At 30.5% G+C, this 15,121-nt stretch overlaps 2 protein-coding genes across 2 annotated transcripts; one reads left to right on the top strand and one right to left on the bottom strand.

The window, feature by feature from the left end:
* Positions 1 to 644: 644 nt before the first annotated feature.
* On the top strand, positions 645 to 4,430 carry TRIADDRAFT_55016 (uncharacterized protein; the record flags this gene model as incomplete). Its single annotated transcript, XM_002111218.1, has 11 exons — positions 645 to 716; positions 1,994 to 2,029; positions 2,318 to 2,408; positions 2,600 to 2,664; positions 2,988 to 3,071; positions 3,207 to 3,269; positions 3,394 to 3,522; positions 3,587 to 3,635; positions 3,718 to 3,811; positions 3,941 to 4,076; positions 4,362 to 4,430. 11 exons carry the CDS (start codon positions 645 to 647, stop codon positions 4,428 to 4,430), a joined length of 888 nt encoding a protein of 295 aa, XP_002111254.1.
* A 1,703-nt stretch (positions 4,431 to 6,133) lies between these two features.
* On the bottom strand, positions 6,134 to 13,773 carry TRIADDRAFT_63802 (uncharacterized protein; the record flags this gene model as incomplete). The annotated part of the gene is made up of 27 exons (XM_002110669.1): positions 6,134 to 6,195; positions 7,503 to 7,548; positions 7,635 to 7,770; positions 7,861 to 7,954; positions 8,023 to 8,071; positions 8,187 to 8,315; positions 8,645 to 8,728; positions 8,839 to 8,903; positions 8,988 to 9,078; positions 9,153 to 9,188; positions 9,267 to 9,323; positions 9,446 to 9,564; positions 9,679 to 9,875; positions 9,955 to 10,035; positions 10,135 to 10,232; positions 10,325 to 10,382; positions 10,461 to 10,549; positions 10,652 to 10,739; positions 10,850 to 10,896; positions 10,996 to 11,069; positions 11,250 to 11,302; positions 11,450 to 11,494; positions 11,798 to 11,873; positions 12,230 to 12,272; positions 12,506 to 12,613; positions 12,877 to 12,907; positions 13,691 to 13,773. The coding sequence occupies 27 exons, from the start codon at positions 13,771 to 13,773 to the stop codon at positions 6,134 to 6,136; spliced, it is 2,139 nt and encodes a 712-aa protein (XP_002110705.1).
* Between the last annotated feature and the right edge of the window lie 1,348 nt (positions 13,774 to 15,121).

Here is a 15,121-nt window from a genome sequence, read left to right as displayed (position 1 = left end):
CCGTAATTTATGAATTAACTAATTCCTACTCACAATCTCATAATCAATTTTTTGTTTAAGTTTAATTTTTTGCACGGCACATGTAGCAGGATAAAATCCAATACCTGCACGGTAATGAGCAGCCTATTTATTGATTACTATTGGAGTTATCAGTGCTAAATCGGCAGATGATCATTTAGTTTACAAGCACTCCTTGTAATAGCAAAACTGATGCTAGATCGTAGCGGTATTCTACGATTAATGATAAAATTACTCATTATAAGTATTAGTTGCCCTACCGCATTGTATTCTTTTTCTCCTATAGTCTAATTCCGATCCAAAAAAGCTGTTATAAAATATGTTCTGAAAAATGATTACCTTTAATTACATGCTTACCAACTATAGCTTTCAGCTTAATCATAAAATGATAATGTAATGATTAAAATAGATAAATAGCTTAAAATTTTTCTCCCTTAATAGAAATGTGGATATAAATTCACGAATTTTGCCATTTTACCATTAAATGCAAGAACCTTTGATGGTCACTTTATAGAAGCTAGTTCATCACTCTACTGCATTGATCATTTTGTCATGTTATCCTTTTCATTTATGTCTTTCAGCAGATAGAGAAGATTTCAATCAATATTGTATAAGCTAGACTAAAAATGAGCCGAGCTTTAGCAACGACTATCGACCATTCATCCGAGGCTGCATTATCTATCCATCGGCTTAAACTGGTAAGATATCACTTAATTATCATTTAAAATATAGACTTCATTTATGCGAATATAAATAAAGCAATTCGGAATATAAGAACATACACCTTTCATGCGATCATCCTGATGAGCAATTTCTATATCAATATTAACCTAATTGACCCGTATGCTCATAAGATCTACTCTGCATCGTTCGATATCTATTTACCAATTTCATTGGAATAACTTACTTTCATATAGTATATATATAAATCTTCAGTTATGCTACCTTGACGTACAATTTTCATATTAATGTTAACTTATTATACGCATACGTATACTAATAATCATGGTTGTAGGCATATTAAGATATGTATTAGTTAATCTGATCAGTGGCCAGTTAACCAATGATATATTAAGGCTTAAAATTGTTTTTACTTCGTCGTTTTGAGTTCCAGTTCTAAATGTATGTATATCGAGCAATAGGGATTCTTCTTTATATATCAGAATATCAAACACTTTGATAGATTTAATGACTTACTTTCATCCATCTGAATATTACAGTTGATCACCAGTTTACTTTTCTGTAGTCGCTTTGTTAATATAATCTTAGTGTCCTATACGATAATAAATTCAAGTTTAAAGTTGCTTTTGTTCTATTTGAAGGCTTAGCTCATTCAAAAATGACATCTTACAAAGTATTTCTATTCCTTTATCGAGAGAGTAATATTTTGATCACATGTCGAGATATCACATTAATTTTGATTCTGGATAGCATTTAGTCCTCTAAATGCCATAAGCTGGTCAACTTTGATATACTAGAGTACCGTTTTTGCATTTTATCGTTATAAATTCTGCCTTTCTATTTGTAATGTCAGCGCGAGTCAACATCAACAAATCCTCGTTTGAAATCACAAGATCATTAATTATAAAGCAGAACATAGATCTTCTGTATCCCAGTTTTGCTTGTATACTCACAATTCCTGTATCGACATTAGTTCTTATACTTCATAGCTTATTAAAAACATCATTGCCATGAGAGACGTAGTTAATATTAAACTCCAGGGTTGGATTGAAAGAAGCAATGAATCTTTAAGTTGAGTACCAATAGTATACATGTATCTAATCGGGCGGGTTATAATCCCACGATAGAATCGATATCATGATAGCATTATATAAAATCTTATAGCAACTACTCTTAAATACACCGCAACATCAATAGTTTATGACATAACTTTTACATGGTGTCTTCCTTCCGTACATGAGCTGTAACAAACTACTAATTGATTGCTGTCGTCTTGAATCTTTCGCATATGCAGCTCATGAAAGATACAGAAGCAGTCAATATATATCGTGTAAGTATTGTAGTTAACCTCGCTCAGAAAGTATTATATTCCATCTATTAGCGTACACTGACGGCTAGTAAAGGTCTTCAGTATCAGTTAGTACTAATTAAGCTGTCTTAATATATATCCTTAGTCACAGTTTTCTAATGCAAAGTGAAAACAAATAACCATATGTGGATCGATTACTTATATACTCTTCTATTATCTAAATATTTAGTATTGTAAAACTTTATCGTAGTAAACAATAGCCTTCGAGTTAATTTCGTTCCTCTAAATTATTTTTTATCTTTACGTCAGAATCTACCCTCACATAATAAGTGCTATATTTGCACAGAAGGACGAAAGGAGAATAACCGAGAGAAAAATAGATACAATGATATTCTACCATGTAAATTGATCGTTTATTCCTACGCGGTGGCTTAACTTAACCAATAGCTATTAATGTATTCCGTTAATGTACCATGAATTACTTAAACTGGTTTAAATTGATCTACCAACTAAAGCTATCGTGTTTAAATACATAAATTTATATTTGAAAGATTGTAATGGATTGTATATTTTTAATTGATCGATATTCAGATGACGAAACAAGGGTAAAATTAAAGTCACAAAGATTAGATTATATCAACGCTAGTTATGTTGACGTAAGTTATTTTCATCATTTTAAATTTGACGATCTTAGACTCGTAAATCATTTAAATCAATATTAAAGAAAGAATATTTCAATTAAAAAGAGGATTCAAATATATTGATGGTAATATATTTTAAATCATGTATCATCCATCATGTATTATACCAGTCGTAATTTTACTGCTAGTGTGAGAATTATTTTTTCGCGTACGAGTATTCTTATAGTATATAGTAATTTCGATTTTAGCTTTGGTCTTTTTTCAATTCGATAGAATACTAATCGATCGCTTATTCTCTTGCCTTATGCTCTCTGGTGAACTAAATTTAAATTTTAAAGATGAATATTTCTAAGTCAGAAATTATCAATAGATATATTTGTGCTCAAGGTCCATTAGCTAATACTGCAGCAGAATTTTGGCAGGTAATTTTGGTTTGCATTATCAATTAGACAGCGATGCGTACTACCTATTTTCGAAGTCAAATTGCAAGTCTGGTAACTACTCGATTTATTGATAGACTGTAAATAAAGTTTTATATAATTTTTTTTAATTTATAGATGATCTGGGAACAAAAATGTTTAGACATTGTAATGTTAACCTCTTTGGTGGAAAATGGAGTGGTATTTCAATGATAAATTTTATAATATTTCTATTTCATCATAATCCTTACTATCGTAATTGACTAAGTAGGGATAATTTTATAGTGAATTAGAAGTAGATATAGTATAATCTATAATCATACAGAATAAATGCTACAAGTATTGGCCAGATGAAAACAAGCAAATGCAATTCAAAAACTTACAAGTTCACTACTGCTCTGAAACAGTTGAAGAACATTATTTTTTTAGAAACATCATATTAACCGATTCAAAGGTAAATCAGAAAATTGGATACCTTTAATCTAGCTTGCATATTAAATTCAAATTCATCCAATTAGGAAACTAGAGTTATTCATCATTTTCAATACAAGAAATGGCCTGATCATGGTAGCAATGTTGCTTATATTAAATATATTTTTTGTCACGATTAGTCTTTATAACTAGCCCTACTATTTCCTGATATCAATAGGAGTTCCAGATGATGATAATGGATTTTATAATTTCGTCAAGTTCGTCGGCATGAGTCGCTATACTCCCGCTTATCCTACTCTTGTACATTGCAGGTAATTCTACTAGCGCGAACTAGGCATATATATTTATATATATATATATAAATAGCTATGGATAAATAACAATCCCTTTGATAAGTAAAATTATTACAAATTCATTAATGATCTCCCCATCCACTCTAGTGCTGGCGTTGGACGTACTGGTTGCTTTGTGGCTATTGAAACAGCTTTAGATAAACTTAGATATTCTGAAAAAGTAGACATAATAGCAATCATTAAAGAGATGAGAGATCAACGAGGATTATTAGTCCAGAATCCAGTAAGACTTGCTTATATGACATCTATTAATTCATATACATTTCACATGTCGCTAAGTAAATATACAGTAATAATCTTGCCGTAGTAGAAGAGTAAAGTAATTTATCTTGTAAAGCAAAATCCTACCAATCATATACTGAATTTATAATAAGATAGAACGGATCGAAATGAGTATTCAAATATGTTTCCTAGTACATAAAATGTAAAATACAGTTAATGCTTGTTACATAGTACTGTTACCATACAACGAGTTGAATAATTTTCACGTACTATATATTACTTGCAGGTACAATTTAGGTTTATCTGTAAAACCATCATTTCAGCATTTGAAAGTAATGGTAAATCCGTAAAATAAGGTATAATCGTGCTTTGAAAAGATATGATTTCTGAATCATTAATGTAATAATAATACTTGTTGATTTTTGAAATGTACAATAATACAGACAATTTCCATAGATTCCATCGTTTAGTATTAAAAAATTAATTTGCCACAGATTATAACATCTATATTTCTGCCTTATTCTGTCATTATCTTAACAGATAAAGTCCTCAACTAATTGAGAATAAATGATGAAGAATTCTTGGAACTTTACCATAATGATTTACTGTTTGCAAATTAAGAGCTTTCATTTCGATAAATATATAGTGGATTCTATGCCATACTTCTATTCATTTATAAATATAGTTTAAATAGATATCAAGAATGTTAACCGATCTAACTTTCGCATCTAGCGCATTGATTTTCTTTCATACTATCATATCTAGCCTCGTGTTTTGATAAACAGGTAATGGATTTATTACTCCACAATTCTATCATTTTATGAATATAGTTTAGATATCAGAGAATGTTAGCTGATGTGACTTCGCATACCAACTATTGATCTCCGTTTTTTCTTTTATATTGTAATATTTTGAATAAATTGAATTTGTAATAGTAGTCTCTATAGTTTTAGATTTAAATGGTTATATTACTTTCTTGTAACTATTAAACAAGAAGTCGATACCTATTTTCTCGTAGAGGCCAATAGCATTATTACTACGGTAGTAATCAAGCTTAATACATGCTTGTTAGGCTAACTTGTAATATTTTTTTGTTACCTAGATCCTTTATTTTATTGTTGCCCATTGAAAAATAATCGCTATTGGCAAAGATATAAAATAAATGCTTTAATAGTGTTTGCCATTAGAGTTCATGAAATTTTAAACCATGAAAGAAGCAATTACTGATTATGATTAGCTATCACAGTTTTAGTCTCTTATGTGAAAGGGCTAATTTCTAGTAAAATTATATCGGTTCAACATATGTAGAATCATATCTTGTTTATACACGGAATACGCATACGGGTACATCCAAATTTTGAAACAATGAACGTAATCTAATATACCTTTCAAGAACACACGTAGATTTACTAATAATCTTACGCAAAGTCTTGACAATAAAACATGCCGTACTGTATATCTAATGGCATATGTAATTTTATCGTTTTTAAAACTATTTATGTACTTTTCCCAGTTAGAACGCTAGTAAAAGCAGACAAATTAAATCCAATAGGCTTACTGCAAATACTAAAAAGATCATTTCTGATGGTTATATTTGGAAAAGTAGTGGGCTTCTCCTCTAAATAATACCTTTAATCTTGGATAGCAATATTTCTTTCAGTGCATATGTACGGCATATTTGCTAATGGAATTAGCCTTTTAGAGTAAAATAGTAAGGGATAGTTTGCAAACCTTAGACGTATATAATGAATAAATTACTGAGTTACTAATATTTCCAGACTCAAAGGTGTTTAATAATTTCGACTAATATTCTTCATTGAAATATAGTATATGGTACTATACATATTTTTATTAAAGCTTTTAATGTCGCCCAACAGTTTCCACGGGTAGTATTAATTTATTCATATTTTATGACGTTTTTGCAGATTTTACGTTTAATGATATTTTTATATAATACAATTTCGTCATAACTTCCTAGTTAGAGCCTTACTATGAAAGTAAAGAGCTGGTAATTCAATAGATGTAAATGTTACTACGTATGATAAACGATTTACAATCTTAGATCCTTAATGGTAACAAGTAGGTATTTTGAGAAAGAAATTCTAAGTCGCGAGAACATCCTGTAAAGCCATAATGAGGAGTATGAACTACCAAGATAGGGTTCTGTCCACTTTTTATACAATTTATTCGAAATTCAGGTCAAATTAATTATTACACCATTAAAATTTTGTTTTAAAAATCATCCTATGAATTGACGTGAAGAATAATAGCGTTGTGATAAAAGTATATCCTAAAACAGATGACTGAGATATTTAATTCGAAATTAAATTATTAAATTTCATAAAAACTTCAATCCAGTAACGAATAAGATAAACAATTTGTAATACAAAATTGATACTTATTATATAATTATTATTAAAATTTCGACGACTTATATTTACATCAGTTAAAAAATTAATTCCAGCTCGGAAAAGTTAAATTACGTAATAATTCCAGTTGTCTCAAAGTTAAGACACTTTACACAATTACTTATGTTGGATACAAGTTCATGAGCATCTATACATGAATATAGATCAAGTAAAACGATATTACCTCAAAAATTCAATATCGTACATCATAAATCTTACAATCATTACACCATGTACACGTACAATAAATCTATAGATCATAATAAAGACGTCGAGAGTTTGAGTTTAGTTAGATTTTAGTTACAATTTACGAAAATTAATTTAGTTAATAAAAGTATTAGGAAGCAAGTCTATTATAATCAGAACGTAACGTTGAAGAAATAATCCTGCGGGAATCTAATGTAAAATGCTATCTGACTTTCACCAATTCTTTAAATCTCCAAAAGCCTGGATACTGCCATAGCCTACGAGGATTTGCTTGCATTATTATCATCATTTAAGTATAAAGAATCTATAAATCAATAAAAATCAATTATACGTATTTAGATTTCATCACAGGTGTGCCGTTACTGACGTATGTATACTGTATATTGAAGTATGCCTTTTGCCTAAGAAGATAGTCATTTCCCTGTTAATTATCATTAAAGGATTTACTTTAAAAGGTCAGTTTCAGCTTATATACTTTTATAAAAGATTACAAATAAAATAGAACTATATTAATAACTGGTACCTAAATTAACCTACTATGAACTAAAAACTTCCTTCCATATTTGCAATATCTGATGCAAATCATTATAATTGTTAACAGTAACTGAATGTTAGAACTAAGAAAGCAATCAGAATACTTCAATACCTAACAGATTTCTGATTGTAAACTTTGAAATGAAAAAGATTCATTTTTAAAATACCACAATCTATAAACCATGTATTGACTTATTCCAGCTATTATTGTACGATAGTAAATTTTTGAAATTTTTTTACGTAATTGCCCGATGAGCGTATAAATAGAAATTACTTACGATCATACGCGTGTACTATAGCCTTACATACAAATGCGAACTGATCCTGAAATTTAGAGATAAAAATTAAAGCAAACCCATTTGTTATAATTAAATAATATAATTGGCCATATTAAGCATCCCCAATCTAACCGGTGTCTGAATTAATAATCCTCTTTGTTCTCTCATTTTTTTAAGTATCTGTAGAATATCTATTGCTTCAGATCCTTTTAGTTTACAAAATGCCGTTTCCATAGCCATAAAGCAACCGCTGCGTCCTACACCAGCACTATATTAATCATAGAGTGGGTCGGTTTTATAGATTGAAATACCTTAGAATTTCATGCTATCGTAATAGTTATAGAACGCTAATTTTTACCTGCAATGAACTGTGACTGGGATATCAGGCTGAGATCGACAGCTATTGACGTATTGAACGAAGCGTATAAAATCTTCGTAACTGTCAGGTACGTCTAGAAACATACGACGTAAGATTAAGTTAGGAATATTCAATTTCAAAAACCAATTTAAAAGAGATTACCATGGTCCGGCCAGCCAATATATTGGATTTGTTTAACAATTCTCGACTCCTAAAATAAGCACGTATCCAATTAATAATTGAAATAGTAGCGGAATTACCAACTATTTATACAGTACTAGGTATAGTAATTGATACTACAGTAATAGCATACAAGATATGAATACCTTTCCTAAAGACAGCTCAAATTCTCTGACAACAGATTCAGTTTTCTCACTTTCAGAAGTTAATTTAACTTTATAATTCCCGTATTTAGTAGGTGGACCATTTTCTGGCCAGTAATGGTAACATTTACTCTATTATCAGTGAGCATAATAAAAGAAATCTGTCATAAGATGTAAGATGTGATAGAAAAATATTGATTGAACATAAAGTTTAATCGTAATGTAACGATCATAAAAGCAAGATCTCGGCTAGATAGAGTAAAAAGTTATCACCATTCCGCTTTCCATAAGTGCTGTTAGCATTACAATCACGGTAGATTTATTCTCCCATATCATCTATAACAAAGCAGTATACAATATATTGTAATTATTGGTAGCACGGTGTTGAATGCTTAATATATATATTTTAAAATGATATTAAAATAATAACGTTATAGCAAAATATAACAGAATTGAAATACCTGCCAGAAATCATTTACTGTATTAATTAATGGACCTTGAGAACATATATAACTATTCGTGATATTTAGAGATTGAATCTGCATCTGAATATCGAAAGTTTAAGCAATAAATTTTCATGATTATGTGTTATCAATAGTTAACAACTAGAATAAGAAGAAAGGATCTAATTTTAAGTGTATTTTTATATGCTTACATTTACTAGACTGGCATTTATGTAGTCATTAGCGGGGGTTGATAATATTACCCTTGTTTGATCATCTGATTCGAATATTAGAATAAAATGGTAAAAAATTATAATGACATAAATCGTGAGAATATTACAGGCATATATTCAATATATACATGGAAGAATATCTCTATATCTATTCTTTGGTGAATTCTTTTTCTTTCGCCCTTCAACATATGTGAAAGATTCTTTTGAAGTTATAACATCCTAAAACGTATCAGATTTATGAAAATTTAGCACACCCGTGTATAAACAGAGGAGTGAGTTAGCACAAGGCTTACCTTATACACAATAAAAATCTCTTTTGTTTCGATTAACTATTTCATAAAAAGTATAATGTTAACATTCGGCCTTAACAGCATAACGGCATCAAATTTTATCACATAATCGAGTACCTTCTTTAATTCAGTAATTGACTTCTCGCATGTATTTCTAGGCTCGGTAGGATTATCCTTATTTAATAAAAATTACGCAACGTTACAGATAATTATTATTTTTTACCCGTAATAATATTTCCTTTTTCTAAATTTTGTAGTTAGAAGATTCTAAAATGTAATAATTATCTTTCATTTACTACGAAAGATTCGCCATCAAGTTTTGAGGCATTCGTTGACGATTTTCCAGATGGTTCATTAGTATCGTTGGAGATTCCACCGGTAGAATTTCTGCGAGAGCTACGTGGTGAACTAGGGCCTAAGAATTAAAATTTAAAACATTACGTCTATAATTACGTTGAATTATACTTTAACACGAACTAATGAGATGACAAATATGACATATATGATAGGGGAAAGACAGAATTGAAACCTGGTGATTGTTCTGGAGACTTTATCCGTAATGATTGAGTTCTAGGACGAACATCATAAATTCCATCAACACGTGCTATAAAATTTAATAAATTTAAGACCGCATTGAATTGCAATTGCAATACAAACCTATTGACAGTAGCTTTATTTGGTCTCCGAAGTGATTTGTCCCGATATACTTCACCGTAATTTCTACCACTAGAAACCGTAATTAGAACGACAGATAATAAGCATTAAGATTTGTAATGTCTAGGCAGATGTCGATAGTTATATTTACCAGTATTCAAACATTGATTCAGAACGTAGTTTCCTTTGAATTGTATTAAACCAAGAACGATCTGCATTTTCCTTCTTACTTCTAAAATGAACAAAATTATACATTAGTTATAAACGCTAGTAAGGAAATCGGATAGATACATAAAATTGATTAAACGAAATAGAAAGAAAATAGTGGGACCTATAGAATCCAATGTATTCAATACACAATTTCCAGATAGCTTTACATGCACGATAAGTAGGAAATCTAAAATTCCGGCATGAGTATTGTCCAGGTTCCTATAAGAAATGTTATGGTATACCACATACGTTTAGAAGGACGTATTATACGAGGGGTGTACTAATACTAATATATTTATTCCGAGTCCTACCTTTTCCATCACGACATGAAAAATCTTTCCTTTAAATCTTAATTCTTTGATACTAGTCCTAAAAATAACATAATTTACAAATTCCGCTAATTTAAAAAGATGATATATGTTTATAGTATAGTATAGTAATACCAACCATCCTAAAATTTCAAGTTGTTTATCCTTGCGCTCGATGGCTATTCCTCCGGGAAGTGTCCATAAAGTGATCACTCCTACGTAAGCCTCCTATATTACACTTCAATGTTAGTCTCGTACGGTGATTCAAACCGAATCTATCACAAGGGAAGTATTTAAATTGGGCAGTGTTTTTTAAAATAAAATTCTTACCCTAACGGATGAAGATACACCCCCGTACGTTCTAAATTTAGATACTACTGCCAGTAGGTTTCTTTCTACTTCAGCGGGACTTTGACCTCTGCAATTTAAATAAAATATTTTAGAGGTTACTAGATACATTCTTATCGCCAACTTTAATAACTAAAGAGAAATAGTCCTCCATCCATGACAGAGTTACTACAAGCACACCTTAGAGATTTATGTATCCTGGCTATTTCCGTTTCATCTGCTTCAGTCTATTAGTTACAAGTGCATAGAATATTATTATCATTACTCTTCTACGATGATCTGCAAAAAATTTTAGCGTTATAATTATAGATTCCTCGTAGAGATACCTGATCTGGAATAACTTGTGTATCTTTCAAATAGCCCGATAAATGATAGTTTTCATCATAATCACCAAGTTCCGCTATCAGTAATTAAGAAATGAAGATTAGAAATAATAGAAACATTTCTATAAATATCATTACATATGCATGATACCGTAGCAATAGTAAAATTATCAAATAGCAGATAGTGACTTTATTTAAATAAAATAGGATAGTATTGACAGTCGTAAGCTTTGTGAACGATAATTCTTTTTAAGTACCTTGTATAATGAATGCTCCAACAACCGCTAACTTATCCTGTGGAACGCGAAGCCTAAATCAAAATATTATAAAATATTTAAACTTCCAAGTATCTTGATTATGATTCGCATTTCAACCGTAAACATAATATGAGTTGCAGACCATTTTACAAATTATTCTAAAGAAGGTGATAAAAAATTTGAATTCGTTAAACAAATACCTGCCATCCTTAACGTCGTTTCGAATTTGCTGATAAAATAGATACCTAAACAAATAAATTATGAACAAATTAATTAATAGCCTTGATAGAATAACAGTATAGCACGTATTGAAATTGTATTGAAATGAATATTGTATACAACTGTATAAATTTAGCATAGTAATAGATTGAAGGACCGTATGTAATAACATTTTAAGATTCAGCAATACAAGCATATATATTAGGCAGAGTTATAGTCTTAATACATACGAACTTGTCTAGTGATTTTAAAAATTTATAATGTGCAAGTATTGCCCTATCCTAAGGTTCTCGAAATATAGTAAGTTAGTCCAGATCAATGTACCGTACCTTGTTAGCTCTTCCAGCAGATTATCAGGACGAATGAAAAATTTGACTCTAAACCAGGCAGAGTGCGGTGTTTTACCTAAGTTTACATACACGAAAGTATAGTACTTAAACTTCTTGATAGCTTAATATCTGGTTAATATATATTCATTACATAGTCATTATTAGTAATACTGCAAGAACGATTAGCCTCTGATGTTTTGACATAGTATAGTATAAAGTCAATGACATGCTACATCTTACGGTGATAACAGAAACTACTAGAAAAAACGGTATAACTTGCATTTACAGAACAGCAGCTGTAAAAGTGTGAACACATTGTATCAATAGATTATAAAATACGATAAGCTTGTATTAACTAGAATTATTTGCTTAAATAGCTATTGGTAATTAGACGATACAGGCTCTATTGACCTGTAATCTACAATGTTGTACCTTTAATTTGTTTTCGAAGCAATTTCTTTGGCTCTAGCCAAAGCTGTTTTCAATCAAGAAAGAGAAAGGGCTGTTATTAGTTTTATTCACATTATTTCACGTTTAATTTGTATTGGTAGATAAATTACAGTGTATAAGTGAATTAATCTAATTTTTCTCTTTAACTTAAGACTACTTGAAGTTTTAGAATCGTTAATTAATCTCTAAAATCCTAAATATAGCTATGTAAGTAATTGTTAAGAAATTAAGTTGTACAAGTATATTACAAAACCTTACATAAGTTTGAGCCTTTGGATGGTAGTAGGTTAAGCCAAAGTAATCAGTTTCAACTATGTCTTGGGATTTAAATACTTCACGTAATAGTTGTTCTCCAAGCGCTTGTCTCTATCAAGATAATAAATAACAAGGACTTAGCTATACCGTATCCAGGTTATATGTGCTATGAATTGTAAAACGATTACAATTTACTGTGCCAGTTGTAGAACATCATCCTATATCATTACAGTGTACAGTATTTTAAAAATTCAAGGGAAAATTTAATTATACCAAAACAAGCAATGCACAATTGGATAATATTACAATGCAATTGTTATAATGCACATTATTATACGGTATGCAATACAGTGTCCCCAAAATTAACGATGTACCTTTTCAAAATATTTTCGAGATCTATTTTGACTGAAATATTATGATGTAAGTTTGTCAATTTAAGATAATAAAGATAAATATACGATCTATTTTTATGATTCCGTTCCTTGGGAACAACTTTAGTCATGAAAGTCTACCGTACAGTATGCGTAATGAGCTCATGACGAGGTTGAATTATACCTGTATAGTATATAGCGTTACACTGTAATATTCATCAGAATCTACATATTTTATGTGCAGAAAATGTCCAACCCAGATTTGTTAAGAATAATTTGTTCCATTCCTTTTCCAAAAAGACCGGATATCCATATTTTAAGAACTTACAAATTTTTAGCATTTAGGAAATGAATTAATTATAAGGCATTATCATTGCGGGTTCGTAAATACTTTTTGACAGTGAAAACATCAGGATAAAATGTAGAACTTGCTCTATTTCAACAAAACGTTCGTTTTGACTCTTCCAAGATATCATATCGTGCTGTACAGTATAGTACACAGTTTAAAAGTATATAAATTTTCTTTATCTGATATCGTATATTGAGGTTTAAAATATTATACCAGTTCAAGGGAATTGGTATCAATTTTTTTATTTTTTGTACACAGGTGAGTAAAGCAGTCAAAACTTTTAACGACTATTAAGTATTTACAGTAGAGAAGGGGCTACTTAATTTCTGGTGATTCACTAGTTATCAACAACTATCAGTATAATATTGATACGTTTATTTTCAATCATAATTAAGTATTAGCATCCTGGTGTTTCACGACTACGGACACAAATGCATCAATGTGCTTACTAATATTATCATTGCGTACTCGTAGTTTGTATCCCGTCTAGCAGTACTAACTAATTCTATTATAGTCGTGTTGAATTGCCTATTTATGATAACGGCAGACATTTTTGTGGTTATTGGTACTACAAAAAACTATCGCTGTATAACAGCATCATCCATGGAACAAAAGATAAAATGAATCTTGTCTTGCTATAAATATTTTATGTCTTTGATAAGATATTGTAATAAAATTCATCTTGTAACGCAAATCAATTTGCTTATGTCGTAGAATTGCTGTATTTCAGTGGTAGCTGCTACTCAAATCTGGTCCAAATGTAATACCATCTCGCTAATATGCATGAAAAGGATTACTGCACTGTCGATGGCGTCTAAAATGTACTGGGGAAATGATTAACTCTGATAGAGTTAGCCCTAACCCTAACTCTTTGCAAGTTAAGAATAAGTTAGAAATGAGTAATCATCGGCGTTTAAAATAGAGTAATTTTACTGTTATCTAAAAATGCAATTGTAGAGATAATATTAATCTAGCTCGAGTGCAGTACGTCGATTGGCACTTCTTCATAAAGTATCTCAATGCTATAGAATGTACTGTACGTTCAATTATACACGTTATAGGCTCTGGCAACTGTATAAAATGGTAACCACTTTAGTAGTAGTTGGACTACAAGGTTAATATTCATTGGTATTGTCAATTTGTTGTGATTAATAATTATCAGAGGGATTGACAGAGAATAAAAAATCGTTATGGGCAGGTTAGTTGACTTTTCATCATCAATACTTCAACATCGCAAGTAGTAGATATTGCAAGCAATTTTACGTTTAAAGATGTATTTTAAAATTTCTGATATTGTCTACAGCATGATATAAAGATCAATGCACCATTTACGTACTGTAGAATTTGACAGTGTAAATGGGTGGCTATGCCGTCGCTGATGAAGATTTGTAACTGCATCCATTGAAAGTGTGAAAACCCGTTACAGTAATGACGTGAAGGAATGAATTTGTAATTTACTGTTTAACCACTACTACGATTTGATCAATCCTTATAATATGATGATTTATGATAGTTGAAAATATTGCAATAACGAAGAGTGATTTAATTTCAATTTATTGCAGTCCTGAAGAGTGGAAGATTTTTATCCATTTCAACTGTATCTACTTAAAAGCTATCCTAACGTCCGGCATTGTATCTAGGCACTATAGTGCTCATAATGGTTTAATTATCGTTGACTATAGCTATCAAGGCGGCTAAAAGCGACGATTCCAATCGGCATGGATAAAAAAAAAGAAGTTTTTCCATGTTTCTTCTCGATGTTTCATGTTGCTATTTAAATAGTGTGACTGATCGGTTCAATACGATCAATACGCCTACGAATCAAGTCAATTGGAGTTCAACGTGTTGGGAGCTGGACCATAGGGGTAGGGGTAAGGTGCAATAAAATTGGACGTAGAG

The sequence above is a fragment of the Trichoplax adhaerens genome, genomic scaffold (genome assembly GCF_000150275.1).
Source record: "Trichoplax adhaerens TRIADscaffold_3 genomic scaffold, whole genome shotgun sequence".
Lineage (NCBI taxonomy): Eukaryota > Metazoa > Placozoa > Uniplacotomia > Trichoplacea > Trichoplacidae > Trichoplax > Trichoplax adhaerens.
The sequence above is the reverse complement of the archived record's forward strand: the minus strand, read 5'-3'. Positions and strand labels throughout refer to the sequence as shown.